Source organism: Carassius carassius, chromosome 39, assembly GCF_963082965.1.
Source record: "Carassius carassius chromosome 39, fCarCar2.1, whole genome shotgun sequence".
NCBI lineage: Eukaryota > Metazoa > Chordata > Actinopteri > Cypriniformes > Cyprinidae > Carassius > Carassius carassius.
In genome coordinates this window covers 13879728-13893265 of record NC_081793.1, presented here as the reverse complement: position 1 = coordinate 13893265, position 13538 = coordinate 13879728, and the positions used below count along the sequence as shown (strand labels likewise).

The 13538-nt window shown below is 33.9% G+C and overlaps 3 protein-coding genes and 2 non-coding genes across 5 annotated transcripts in view; all 5 read left to right on the top strand.

Moving 5' to 3' along the window:
- The first annotated feature begins 236 nt into the window (after positions 1-236).
- LOC132121425 (ribosomal L1 domain-containing protein 1-like) lies at positions 237-3726 on the top strand. The gene is made up of 9 exons (XM_059530783.1): positions 237-388; positions 706-845; positions 947-1085; positions 1350-1498; positions 2531-2632; positions 2856-2949; positions 3109-3234; positions 3327-3464; positions 3563-3726. The coding sequence occupies exons 1-9, from the start codon at positions 323-325 to the stop codon at positions 3704-3706; spliced, it is 1098 nt and encodes a 365-aa protein (XP_059386766.1). The 5' UTR covers positions 237-322; the 3' UTR covers positions 3707-3726.
- LOC132121769 (small nucleolar RNA SNORA55) lies at positions 1129-1258 on the top strand. The gene has a single exon (XR_009426308.1). It is a non-coding gene; the product is annotated as a small nucleolar RNA SNORA55 (small nucleolar RNA).
- Positions 2671-2801, top strand: LOC132121768 (small nucleolar RNA SNORA55). Its single transcript, XR_009426307.1, has one exon. It is a non-coding gene; the product is annotated as a small nucleolar RNA SNORA55 (small nucleolar RNA).
- A 2297-nt stretch (positions 3727-6023) lies between the features above and the next one.
- LOC132121046 (tumor necrosis factor receptor superfamily member 17-like) lies at positions 6024-7963 on the top strand. Its single transcript, XM_059530233.1, has 3 exons — positions 6024-6291; positions 6853-6993; positions 7245-7963. Exons 1-3 carry the CDS (start codon positions 6138-6140, stop codon positions 7457-7459), a joined length of 510 nt encoding a protein of 169 aa, XP_059386216.1. The 5' UTR covers positions 6024-6137; the 3' UTR covers positions 7460-7963.
- A 334-nt stretch (positions 7964-8297) lies between these two features.
- LOC132121424 (sorting nexin-29-like) overlaps positions 8298-13538 on the top strand; it is a 146065-nt gene continuing 140824 nt past the window's right edge. The window contains exons 1-4 of the mRNA XM_059530782.1: positions 8298-8677; positions 9345-9409; positions 10826-10878; positions 10993-11117. Of these exons, the coding sequence (XP_059386765.1) occupies positions 8671-8677; positions 9345-9409; positions 10826-10878; positions 10993-11117 (250 nt within the window). The 5' untranslated portion in view covers positions 8298-8670. The remainder of the gene's footprint in view (positions 8678-9344; positions 9410-10825; positions 10879-10992; positions 11118-13538) is intronic.

Sequence of the window (13538 nt, the reverse complement as noted above, 5' to 3'; positions counted from 1 at the left end):
ACTATAATTGTTAGCATTGCTTTCATGCACTTATTCTTATTAACGTACTGTTTACTGTAATTACCTGTTTTTATACAGTCTATGATAATTGCCCAATAATGTTGGAGATCCTACACAGACAAGGCTGACAGTCACCTCGCTTACATAATGTTTCAGATTACACATATGATGGGCTATCGTGTAAAGCTAAATAGACCGTTTGAAATACTGACGTTTACTGAGTTTTCTCGTTTTTTACGCTACTAATCGAAGCCGGATTATTATTTCAAAATAAAAGTGCTTGTGACGTTTAACGTTACTTCGGAAATACGCATGCGCATTTATGCTGTCTCGCTACACGTGGAACATGGAGTCCCCACGAGATAAATTAGATCTCGATCGCTCTCAGGTAAACCAGAAATATTTGATAGGTTAACCCTTACATGGTTGTTAAGTTTGATTAATTTTGTTTGTATGTTTACGTTTGGGTGTCTAGTAACAAAACAGGCCGCGTGTTTGCTAACTGCGGTAACCAAGCACCCAAGTCACGAAGTAGTTAAGATATAAAACATATATGTTATCTTTGCTTTTATTATTTGTTTTGTGCATGTGCCAGAATCACTTGTATTAGTCATGATTTTGGTTGCTGTCTTTGTAAAATGTTCCATGGCTGATTGTGAGAGCTACTACTGTTTAAAATACATTAGTTAATAACATGTATTTCAGGTAAAGAAAGCTGTACATGCATTACTGGCATATATAAAGAGCAGCTCCTCGTCCCAAAAGCTCTTAGAGAACGATGGTCAGGCCATCTCTCTACTGTTAACTCTATGGACAATCCCTAAAAAGGAGCAAAAAATTCGCATGTAAGTGTTTCAATGAGAAACCAATCTAGAGTCATTGATTTAGAGAAACATAAGTTCATTAAATATGTTATTGCTCTTACCAAGTTTGTTTTGCCCCACAGTCCTTTACCCCATGGGCTGAGGACAGAATCCGGAGACGTGTGTCTCTTCACCAGAGATGAACCCAAAATGACCTCCGAACAGACAGTGAGATTCTACAAGAAGTTGCTCAAAGTGAGAGGGATCCAAAATGCCATAGAGGTAATTCATCTGTCTATTTGTTATAAGTTTAGTAGAGTTACACGCACTTCAGCAAACCCTTTCCTTCTGTCTCCGTGCTGGTCATGGGTTAAAAAGGGCAAGAGTAATTTGGCGTGTATCCAGACGAGTCTCCTTTTCTATTAGAGCTTGTCTCTACAAACTTTGAAACAGTCATGACTTCCCAAGCAGGTCCATTTTTATGTGATAGTAGGTATTATGAAATACTGTGTCATCTTTTGTTTACAACACATTTTCTCTTGGTAGGTGATTCCTTTCAACATGTTGAAAACTGAGTATAAGCCGTTTGAAGCCAAAAGAAAACTGCTGGGCAACTTTGATTTGTTTCTGTCAGACGCACGCATCCACCGCAGGTTACCCTCCCACATTGGGAAGCATTTCTATGAAAGGAAGAAGTAAGTTGTTTCTAACTGTAAGTACAAGCGCGCGCACACACACACACAAACATTTTAGTGCAGAATAGAGAGACATTTCTTGTTATTTTTGTAGTGAATTACTCCAAATAATAAGACTGGTATGAACGCACACGTTAATTCATTTATGTTAAAGGTATAGTTCACCCAAAAATGAAAATTACCCCATGATTTACTCCCCCCTCAAGGCTAGGTATATGACTTTCTTCTTTCAGATTAATGCAATCAGAGTTGTATTAAAAATGTCCTCGCTCTTCCGAACCTTATAATGCCAATGAATGGGTGATATTCAATAGTCCAATAAAGTTCATCCATCCATCATAAAAAGTGTCAAACACAGCTCTGGAAGATGCATAAAAGCCTCCTGAAGCGAATCGATGAGTTTTTGTGAAAAAAATATCCATATGTAAAACTTGCTCAAACTCACTAGCATATTTTCACCGGAGCTTATGCTACGCCTACATATGAATCTGATTGCATTCGTCTGAAAGAAGAAAGTAATATACACCCAGGATGCCTTGAGGGCGAGTTAATCATGGGGTGATTTTCATTTTTGGATGAACTATCTCTCTAAATGAGTAATAATGAACAGTATGCATTTATAAAAAAAAAAAAGCATCAAGATATAAAAATAATTGCACTCATCTGGAGCTTTAAAAAGTAGTACATGTAAACACAAATAATATAAAACTAGAGTTCATACATATAAAAACTGTCCATGTTAAGCCCATCACTTTTTTTTATTTCTAAAAGGAAAAACAATTGATAAAAATGTGGTCACATCTACTGTTCCTCAGGGTTTAAATTCTGAGTATTTGAGATCGCTTCACTATTGACGATAGACAAATTGCCTGTGAAATTTTGGCAATCGATCACATCTTTAGCCTTGTAGAAAATGTGCTTTGAGACTGATCACTGAAAGTGTTTAGTAGATTATTAGTGAAGATTTTCAGTATCTATCCAGGTTGTCAGTCAATGTGTTTGCCATTGATTAAAGTTCTTTCTCTGTCTCAGGGTTCCTCTGTCGGTGGATCTGGAGAGTAAGCATCTAGCCAGAGACATGGAGCGCCTCATTCATGGCACCACACTCACGGTCTCAAATAAAGGCTCTTGTTGGTATGAACTTTTTTTTGTGTGTGTTACAGTAGGTAGAAGCACTACAGCAAACCATTTCTTGCTCCATCACAGTTAGAAATGGGTTAAAACCGTGCGATAGTAGCTCATAGTGTATCCAGACGGGTCTCCTCATCTGTTGGAACTTGTCCCTACAAACTATGATACATTTTTTTTTATTTTTTTATTTTTATGTTTGACCTAACAGTGTGGTTTATCACTACAGCATGGTACGTGTAGCACATTCAGACATGACAGCAGATGAGATGGTTGAGAATGTGATGACGGCTCTTTCCACCATCTCTGCAAAGTTATCAACGGTAAGTACGAGTTTTGTGTTTGTAACCAGCCCTCTTTCTTTTGTGCACTGTCATTTGCTATTCATTATTTGCCTATTCTTGTGTTTTTAACAGGATCATGTTTTTTTTTCTGTTCCTCAAGTTTTGACCTACAACCTCTAATCTATGATTCCCTCTCAGTCAGGAAAAAACATAAAAATCATTCATTTGAAGAGTCAGACTTCAGTTGCGCTGCCCATCTACACCTCTGACCTGAGTCACCTCGCATTGGTGGAGGAGGCCCGCAAGGAAGCCCGTTTAAACAAGGTGAAGTTGCTTAACAAATGCAAAACAGATATTTGGCCAAAAATAGTTTTTGTAAAATGAGAAGTCATTCGTTTTTACCCTTTAATTTTTAGGGAGCACAAAAGAGGAAGAGAGCAAACAAGAATACAGAAGTGTCAGAGCTGATAACAAAAGAAACCGGGGAAGAGGAAGAGGAGGAGATACCTCAGCTGGTGCCTTTCGAGACACCAACCAAAAAGCCAAAACGGGAGGTGAGTGTCTCCCAAGGGATTTAATAAAGCCAGTATTTACACTGCATTGATGTGGTAATGTCATAATGGTGTAATTTTTTTCTTTTTTGTTTTGGCAGATCATATCTAAAAAAGGACTGAAAAAAGCACCCAAGCCTGCTGCTGGCAAAGGACTAAAGAAAACCATAAAAGACACAAAACTGACCAAGAAAATACCAAAGGTCACAGCATGTGATCTGAAAAGAAAAGCTAAAAACAAATAAAACAAAATTGTAAATGCTATTAATTATATGGCAGCCTCATGAACTGTAAGTTGGAAAGTAATAAAAACTTGAAAGCTTATAGTGGTGGTCCTGAATTGTAATCTCGCCAACTTTGGGGATCTGTAGAACCAATTCCATAGCACCATCATAGGTTCAGAAATTGAATAGTACACCAGGTTAGTCACATGGAAAATTGTAAATTTGTAAATATTACCGGTGTTGATGTATGTTTGTTCTCACATGTAGTGTGTTTTTGATGGTCATTTATCCTCACAATAGTGATGCTGATAATGTTTTCTGATAAAAGCATTACTTTACTGCTCAACATCTAAGTTAATTCACTACAGTGTACTTTGAACCTCATCTGTACAGGTGTACTTTAAGCACTGTAGTCTTTAGGACCGACAAGGCTGCAGTATGATACAATTCAATAAAAAATGGATTCTAATATACCATTGTGGATATGGAGAAAAGGTATCCAGGAGTTGGTCGTTGTAAATGTGCGTTTTGGTTTGCTGTTTTTCATGACATTTTGTCCTCCTGGTTGGTGTGTTCTGGGACATCTTTTTCCATGACTTTTTTAATTTATGCTGGAGCGGTGATCATTTTCCTGAGTCTCATCTGGTGGGTGTTTTGGTACGCTGGTAACATTGAAGTTCCTCCTGAAGAGCTGGAAGATGACATTGCTCAGTACCAACGCATTAAAGGAATTTCAGGTGTTATGTGTAAGGTCTCCAGCAGTCTCCAACGGGCTGAGGAATTCCTTCAGGAGAAATGGAAGAATTAACCCTCAGGCTGAAGGCTGTCCGGCAAACCACACAGCTAGAGCAGATCAACCGGTTAGCATTGCCATGAGCTCCTATTTGAATACACAACCACCTGAGACAACCAAACACCTGAAACAAGATCCTTCGGTGACATAACATACAGGTAACTCAAATAATACACTATAAACCAGTATGAAATTAATACAGAGTTCAATCTTCCATGTTATTATCTATAAGCATTATTTTTTTTTTATTTCAATAATCTTGCAATGTGAGGGCTTGTTAATCATTTATAGCATTCTGGTCATTAGGAGGACTCCTATTGGACAAGATGGAGAATCAAAGACTTATCTTTTTTACCACACACACCAAACTTTTCTCGACATTCAATGTCTGGCTCTGATTTGCATCTTTATTCCCACAGTGCTCTGTGGGTATACCCTCCTCTTCACATCTGCATCCATGCTGCCTAGAAATGACTTGCCTTTAGAAGTGATTTATAGATCTTTAAGATCATCAGCTACTTTTTTCTATAATTGATTATATATATATATATATATATATATAAACATTTGTAAAATATTGTTGAACTTTTAATCATATTAAACTATGTTTGTATTAATATAATATGATAACATTGTTATTTAATAAACTAGTCTAATATGTTGCGCCACTATATCTAATAAGCAGTACTTACTCTCACATGTTTAACAGCATCAGGAAAATATTATTTGTGTTATGTACACAAACTTTTGCAATTTGCAGTTTTAGAGCATATTTATTAGTCTGTTATTGTTTTATTTGAAAGTTCTCTATTGAAAGATGAAACGATTATCGTGTTGTAATATTAACTGTAAAAGACTTGCTGTGGGGAAACCTTGTTAACTAAGAGTAAGTTCACTATATATGGGAAAAACAGTAATATACATTTAATGTAAGTTTACGGTAAAATACTGTTTTTAAGTAAAAAAAGAACAAGTCATCTTATAATTTACAGTGAAAAAGTGCAAACTTACATTTCTAACTTTATATTTGATGGTATTTCATTTAAATAATTTTGCTGCATAGTAGTTTTTGTTATCAATTATTTATATTAGGGCTTTACTTTAAAATGTATTTTGTTTAATTCATGTTTATTGCATTATTCAAGTGTTTGTTACAATGATGGTGTTTTTTATTTGTACAAATTCTACATATTTGTATTTACCTCAGCTTGAGCAAAGGCTACTTGTGATTAACCTTGATTCTTATTATGATGGCTGTCAGTATGTTAAAGATACAAAACAGATTTTAGTAATGTCTGGACTTTACTGGATTAAATTTACATTTTTAAAAATAAATTACAGTTTTAAACTAAAATGTATGGGTTGTTTAGTAAACAAGATGACATTTTATGGAATTATTCCTGAAGCTTCCAGTTTTCGTCTGTAAAAAGTACAGGTTTTTATAATTGTTTTTACAGTGTAGTTACAGTAGCAGTTAAACAAAAATGGAAATTTTGTTGAAGAATCGTTTTTGTCATGAGACAATGTCACTAAAATTTAAACTGATGCCAGTGCGAATGACTAAAGGGACATCCCCTCCTTAAGACATATTTACATACTGGGCATAATAAAATGTTGACTGCTGAGTAAGTTCATTGATGCCTAGCACCTCAGTGGAAGATGCTTCTCTTAATATTGCTGCTTTACATTATTATTTATGCTGAGGGAAAATGTGCAAAGAATTATTATTACGATGGACTTCTTGAAGAGTGTCAGCCTTGCTCCATTAGATGCAACTCCCCCCCAAATATTTGCAAAAGATTTTGCACCTCAAGTAAGTGTTTTTATATCTGATTAAAAACTTTCACTTTCATACAAAACTAAGACTATGCTATTTGTATAAGCACAATGATTGAACTAAATGTAATAGTTATAATAAGTCAACATATTTCTTGCAAGATCAGTAAGTTGCTTAGAATAGAAAAATAATTAAATGTTTACTGCCCTGAAGAAGCTACATAACAATATTCATAATTCAACGTGTAATAGAATAGTTGTCAATATATACATATATTCTACAAGACAAATTACCTTGATTTATACAAATGATCATGTTGTATATTAAAAGCCAAGAAGATGTAAACTTAAGAATTTTTTTTATAAAAAGTTATTTTGTCTTGTGAAATGTATGTTTAATATAAATGCATAAAATAGCTGTTCAATAGGTTCCTTAGGGCAGTACAAAATAAAATACCAAATGCAATTATTATTTAAACTCTTGAAAATTCTACAAAAGGTATGATCAATTATGAGTAGAACTGTATCATGTATCATGAAATCCACAATGTCGTTTGATTTCAGTCTCTTATTCAGTGCCTCATTGTGTCCTTTTCAGTCCCAGAAAACGAAGTTGAAAAGAATCAAAATATTCGTTTAATTTTGATTGTGGTTTTTGTGTTCCTGGGAGCTTTCACAGCACTGACCATTATTCTGCGAGTTATACGCAGAAAAACCTGTAAGCCCATCATGAACAAAGGTACACTGGTGAAAGACTTTTGTTATATCAAGAACATGTAACTTTTGTCCAAATCATAGTACATTGGTTCAAATGTTCATTTATTTTTAGTTTACAGTACTTGATTTTATGTATGACATTATTGCAACATGTAATATATTATTTAATTGTATATGTTTTGTATGTCTAACTATGCTTATTTTAGTAATCAGTGTTTTTTATAGTGACTGATTGTGTGGGAAACAAATTCTGATAGAGTCAATGTCACTCAGTGATAGGTCAAGATCAAAAGACATCTGACAGTGAGAGAGGCTCGAATGTAACAGAGCAATCTGAAGATATGGATGAAGCTACAACTTATTTGCCAGATGGATTGAACCGACATCACTACAACTCCAACCTGCCTCTTCCCTCCACTGAGGAAGGCACCACAATCCTGGTTACCACGAAGACAGTGCAAGCTTACCACTGTACACCTGTCACATAGGGAGGAGATCACTGGAACTTTTATAACAGCAGCAGACTCCGAAAACACTGCACATCATCTGGTTTACGGTGATAAGGAACATCATCTCACCTCTGTCCAGACTGGGTAAAACTGTCATGACTACTGCATGGATGCACTAATAATGGACACAGGCCTTGAACTTGAACACAAGGATGGTTGTGATGATTTGACTGTCAGAAGTGAACATCTCTGTTTTCTTTAGATGTAAGAATTATGTGCGATATTAGAATTTAAAAAAATGTTTCACCATATACTTACACTTTTTTACTCAATGCAAAACCAGTACAAATCTATGTTGTATCATTGTTAAATTAAAAAGTGTTACTTTAATAATGAAGTCTTACTATTTGTAAATATACTTAAAGAAATAAAAAAATGCATGACATTTATGTAATAAATACTTAAAAGGATAGTTCACCCATTTTTTAATCTGCCATCATTTCCCCCCCTAATTGTTTTCCAAACAATGTATGAAATGTTATCCTTCCAAAATGATCTGTTAGGCACATGTTAGGCACAATGATAGTCTCAGTGATAATTTACTATTATTAGTTATCACTGTATGAGAAAAAAAAAAACGTGCAGGTGATGGACATTTCCTTTTGTGTTTCACTGAAGAAATAAAGTCATACAGGTTTGGAACGACACTAGGGTGAATAAACGATGACGGAGTTTTCATGTTTGTGTGAACTGTCCCTTTAAATCATACTTTCAGAATCCATTGACGTAAATTTGACTTCAAAATATTTATATGTCTATTTTTTTATTTTTTATTATTAGGCTATGTAGCTTTGACCCACGTGACAATATTGCTGTCACGTGACAGCAGGGCAGCGTCATGTGACTGACCCGAGCGCTGTACAGTGGTATTAGCGAGCTCTCGTTAGCACAACGATACAGTTTAACTCGATAGAAACAATTCACTCATGCTAAATTCTTAGGGTACTTCATAAAACATATGAGTATTCATAGTTGTGATGCATTAAACGGCTTTAAAAAGTGCTAGTGTTGTCTAAGCTAGGCCTCGCTTGTACTGTAACGTTTAACAGCTCTGCAAATGAAACTATGGAGAACGATTCCAAATGTAAACAGTGTTGTTAAACATCTTTGGGGATTAATCTGATACGTTTGTGGACCTACACAACCGCGATTTATGTCGCTTGTTAAACCGTTTGATCTGGAATTTCAGAATGAACGGTGAGTTGTTAATGCGAGATGATGGATTTATGCTGCTATGTTGTTTATTTGTAACGCTACATGCCGCTCGTTTAATTGTTATCGATATATTGTTTTTGAGGCAGCCGGAGGTTTCAAAACATTCAGTCTGTGTCACTGTGGCGTGAATATGCAGATCCTAGAACGTCATACATATTTGTGACAAGAGCATTTAAAATGGAATAAAATAGAGGAAAATTTACCTTTAAATTTGATACATTTGAATCTGTCTGCCTACATATCTCCATGTGTACAGTATCTGCGACAACTTCCTAATTTCTTTATCTGTTGTTTTGAAATGTCATGTCAAATGTGTGTCAAATGGGCTTCATTCAGGACGAAAATCACAGTGCATGAAATGAATAATGACAGTTATTTATGGCAGAAGATTGTCTGCATATATATATATAAAAAGGTACACACGCATACACAAATATATATATATATAATTGTGTATTTATGGAGAAGGTATAGGAAACTGACAGTGCCTACCACTATTAAGAAATGCTTGTGCTTCTCTATTCAGTCAATCTTTTACCAAATTGTTAATTATTGTTATTCATTTTATGATCTGTGATTTTCATGTGTTTATTGTAACTGTGATTATGCTGTTAATATCAGTGATTTCTCAGGACACTGTACCTTACAGGCATGCAGCAAAATGACCTGAAAAGACAAAACCTGTTAGAGAGACTTCTTGATGCAGTAAAACAGGTAATGTAACACTGAGCTGTTACAATGACTTTCTGATAACTTATTTGCTAACATAAAAAAACATTTCCTCTTTGACAGAGGTGTAAAGAGTACCTGAAAATTATACTTGAGTAAACGTACAGGTACCTTACAGTGAAAATTAAAGTCACCAATTTCAAAACAACTTAAGAAAAGGTTTTAGAGTGTATGATTTTAACAGTATTTTACTTGTACTTAATCTAGAGGCTCAAAGATGCACTAGTCAAAGAGACATGAACGTGAAAAGCAAGAAAGAGTCGATTTTTGAGAAGAGCAATCAGAAATCAGAGCAATTATTCATCTGTTTATTCATATAAAAGATGAATAAAAGAATAAGTAGTTTTTTTTTTTTTTTTGCTTAATTGGCTTATTGTACATTTACAAAAATAACAGGATAAGAATGCGGAAGAATAGTGAAAAAATAATGTTAAGTAAAATTAAAAAATCAAAGACGTCTTGAACTGGATGAGGTTTCGGCCTCATTGTCATTGCTGAGGAACTCACATTTACATAATGTAGCCTTGTTGACAAATTTGGGTGTGTAAGGGCAAAACACACAAAATATAGTACAATCAGAGCCCTACAGTTGGCGATATCACTTCTTTTGTAGCAGAAATAAACTGCTGCAGAAAACACTAGGTGCCATGCAAAATGTAATGTGTCATTGCAGCACTCATTACAAATGTAGTAGAGTAAAGAGTACAGATACTTTGTAGAAAATGTAGTGAAGTAGAGAGTAAAAGTTGCTAATATCTTTTATACTAAGTTAAACGACAGAATATAAAAAATATACTCAAGTACAGTAATTAATTACATTTACTCAAATGCTTTACACCTCTGCTCTTTGACAATGCTGGCTTAGAAAAAGGAAAGAAGTGGTTTATAGGTTTTTCAATTCTGGATGATGACATCTAGGGCTAGATATAGATAGCATTCACAAATCATTTAAAGCAGAAGTGAATTAGCCAGTTAGCCAGTTAATCAGCCAATATCCATAGAAAGAACGACAAATTCTGACTTTGATATTTTTGATTTGATCTCTCTCTCTCTCTTTTTTTTAGTATGGATAAAATATCAGGATCCCTTTTATGAACAAACACTCCAGTGCAACATTAATTCCCTTTTGCGCCGTTCCATTTTATTTGGAGTGCAGAAAACTGTTAATGTTTCTCCCATTTACCAGCTGTTTTATTTAGTAAGCGAGTTGGTAGATCTGGTTATTAAATATTAATATATATCCAGGTTCCTGTGAAAGTGCAGCAGGGGTATATAATGCATATACAACTTTTAAAGAAAATGATGACATTTCCAACGGTTTGAATAATTGGAATTTTGAAATAAAATAATGTTAGTTAAGGGCTGAACATTCTTTTTCTTATCGATTATTTTTCTTCTCAGTGCCAAATTCGCTTTGGTGGAAGGAAGGAGATTGCCTCAGATTCTGATAGCAGGTGCCATAAAAATGTTACCTATTTATTTTATGAACTTGAAAATGGTTTAATAAGACATTGCCAAATGTGTGCGCTTTAAATCATTTGCAATTGTTTCCTGTTTTGCTGTCTCAGAGTCATATGCCTATGTGCCCAGTTTGAAGCAGTACTTCAACATGGCTTGAGGAAAAGTCGCGGTTTAGCCCTCACAGCAGCTGCCATTAAACATGCTGCTGGATTTACTAGTAAAACTGAAGCAGGTACTGTAACAGATTCCATCAAATAATGGACATATACACCTTACTTTCTATCATTTTTTTTCTTTCATTTTTTAGCAAGCTGTGTTAATCGATTTTCTAAAAGAACATGCTCACTCTCTGAACTCTTTGCCCTACTTAATGAGTTTGTCTTAGTTGGTACCCCTGAGAGACATTGCCGGAGAGATTTCCCTAGTAACAAAGAGCACATGTGGTGTTCTGGGTTGTCCATAGAGGAAACAGATGCTCATAAATGCTCATACAGGGAAAACCAGGTGCTGATACTGTTTATGAAACCAGATGGTTATGCAACAACCCTTGTAAAAATGGCAAAAAAGAGAAACAAGGTTTTTCTGAGGTTAGTCTTTGCACCTGCTGTGGTTTTGACTGTTTAAAATTAACAGCAGAACTAAGAGTGATACTATGAATCAATGCTGAGTACTTTTAGCTTTTGAAGAGTAGAAAGTTGATTGCCACTCATAAAGTAGTGGGGTTTTTGAGTGATGTTCATTAAGCTTGAGTTTCTGTTGTGAATAATGTACGTAGTTGATGAACTCTGCTCGAAACTCAAGTCCTCAACAAACATACTTGAAGAAATTCATAGCTGAAAGAGTTCACACGTAACTGTTGTGCCAAGTTTTATCTTGCAGATGTTTTTTGTCAAATTACGAAACATCAACACAAGCTGTCTGCATTAAACAAAAATTTAAAAAGTGATTTTATATTAATGCTGTCAAACGATTAATCGCGACTAATCGCATCCAAAAAAAAAGTTTTTGTTTACATAATATATGCATGTATGCTTTTTATATTTATTAGGTATGTATAAATGCACACACATGCATGTATATATTTCAGAAAAATATGTTGTTTATATATTAAATATATTTATTTATAATATAAATTTTATGAATATAAATAAATACATGTAAATATTTTCAAAATATATACTGTCTGTGTGTGTATTTTTATATATATATATATATATATATATATATATACACATAATAAATATACACATAACACGTACATATATTATGCAAACAAAAACTTTGTATGCGATTAATCTTTTGACAGCACTATTTTATATACATAGAATTCATAATAAATCCAAGTAAATTTTCTATACTTTAAATATATATAAAAGAAAAAGTGATTATAGTAAATTGTTTTATATTTTACATGATTGAAAAACTTGTTGGTGACAAATGAGTGTACCTAGTGGTTTGAAGGATAGTGGCATAGATTTAAAATTACTATTATTTAGTTTTTGGGGGCTGCATTGTTATCCTGAGTGTTGTAATTTCATCTAATGATTCTTGTTCTAAATATGCTTGACCTTTTTTTTTTAGTATATGTGACCCTGGACAACAAAACCAATCTTAAGTGTCAATTTTTCAAAATTGAGATTTATAGATCATCTGAAAGCTGAATAAATAAGCTTTCCATTGATGTATGGTTTGTTAGGATAGAACAATATTTGGCAAAATCTGGAATAGGGATGGGACGATAACCGGTTTTATCGATAACCGTGATAAAATGTGCTGAAGGTTAGTAATATCGTTTAAAAATGTATTATCATTAAAACCGTGTTTGATTATCGCGGTTTTAATAACTCGCTATTAAATCATGTCCAGCCAGCAACAGTCTGACGCAAGCGCAGCGCACAATGTTTTTTTGTTTTTTTTCGAGAAGGAATGGCGAAAGTCAGTGACTTTTCTATGCTTCTACACTTTTCATTGTAAGGAAGGAAATGCCACAGAATTTAATCTTTCTTTAAATTAAGTGCATAGAGTTGCTTGTTTTATTAGTTGTTTGTTGATTATTAAATATAAAACTTGCTGAAATGTTTTCAGTGTGAGCATCAACTATTTTTGAACACTTTCATCTCGTTTCAACAAAACCGTGATAATATTGATAATCGTGATAATTTTAGTCACTATAATCGTGATATTAAATTTTCATACCGTCCCATCCCTAATCTGGAATCTGAGGATGCAAAAAAAAAATCAGAATACTGAGAAAATCACCTTTAAAGTTTCAAAATTTGATTTGTTTTATAAAAAATAAATTATTACTTTTATTATATTAAGGATGCATTGAATTGATAAAAAATGACAGTAAATCCATTTATAATGTTGCAAAAGATGTCTGTTTTAAATAAATGCTGTTTATTTTCTGTTTTCAACATTGATAATAATAAAAAATGTTTCTTGCTTATTGGAAAGATTTCTTAAGGATCATGTGACTGGAGTAATCGCTGCTGAAAATTCAGCTTTGCCAACAGAGGAGTAAATAATATTTAAAAATGTATGAAATAGAAAACATTTATTTAAAATTGTAATAATATTCACAGTATTAAAGGGATAGTTCACCCAAAAATCTAAATTATGTCATTAATAACTCACCCTTATGTCGTTCCAA

What these genes read in the sequence shown, in the direction of transcription:
- LOC132121425 (XM_059530783.1), top strand. Translation starts at nt 323, where the DNA reads ATGCTGTCTCGCTACACGTGGAACATGGAGTCCCCACGAGATAAATTA. An exon ending in AAGGAGCAAAAAATTCGCAT is followed by an intron (nt 846 to 946) that starts GTAAGTGTTTCA and finishes TTTGCCCCACAG; the next exon opens with TCCTTTACCCCATGGGCTGA. An exon ending in TCAAATAAAGGCTCTTGTTG is followed by an intron (nt 2,633 to 2,855) that starts GTATGAACTTTT and finishes TTATCACTACAG; the next exon opens with CATGGTACGTGTAGCACATT.
- LOC132121046 (XM_059530233.1), top strand. Translation starts at nt 6,138, where the DNA reads ATGCTTCTCTTAATATTGCTGCTTTACATTATTATTTATGCTGAGGGA. An exon ending in CAAAAGATTTTGCACCTCAA is followed by an intron (nt 6,292 to 6,852) that starts GTAAGTGTTTTT and finishes TGTCCTTTTCAG; the next exon opens with TCCCAGAAAACGAAGTTGAA. An exon ending in TAAGCCCATCATGAACAAAG is followed by an intron (nt 6,994 to 7,244) that starts GTACACTGGTGA and finishes AATGTCACTCAG; the next exon opens with TGATAGGTCAAGATCAAAAG.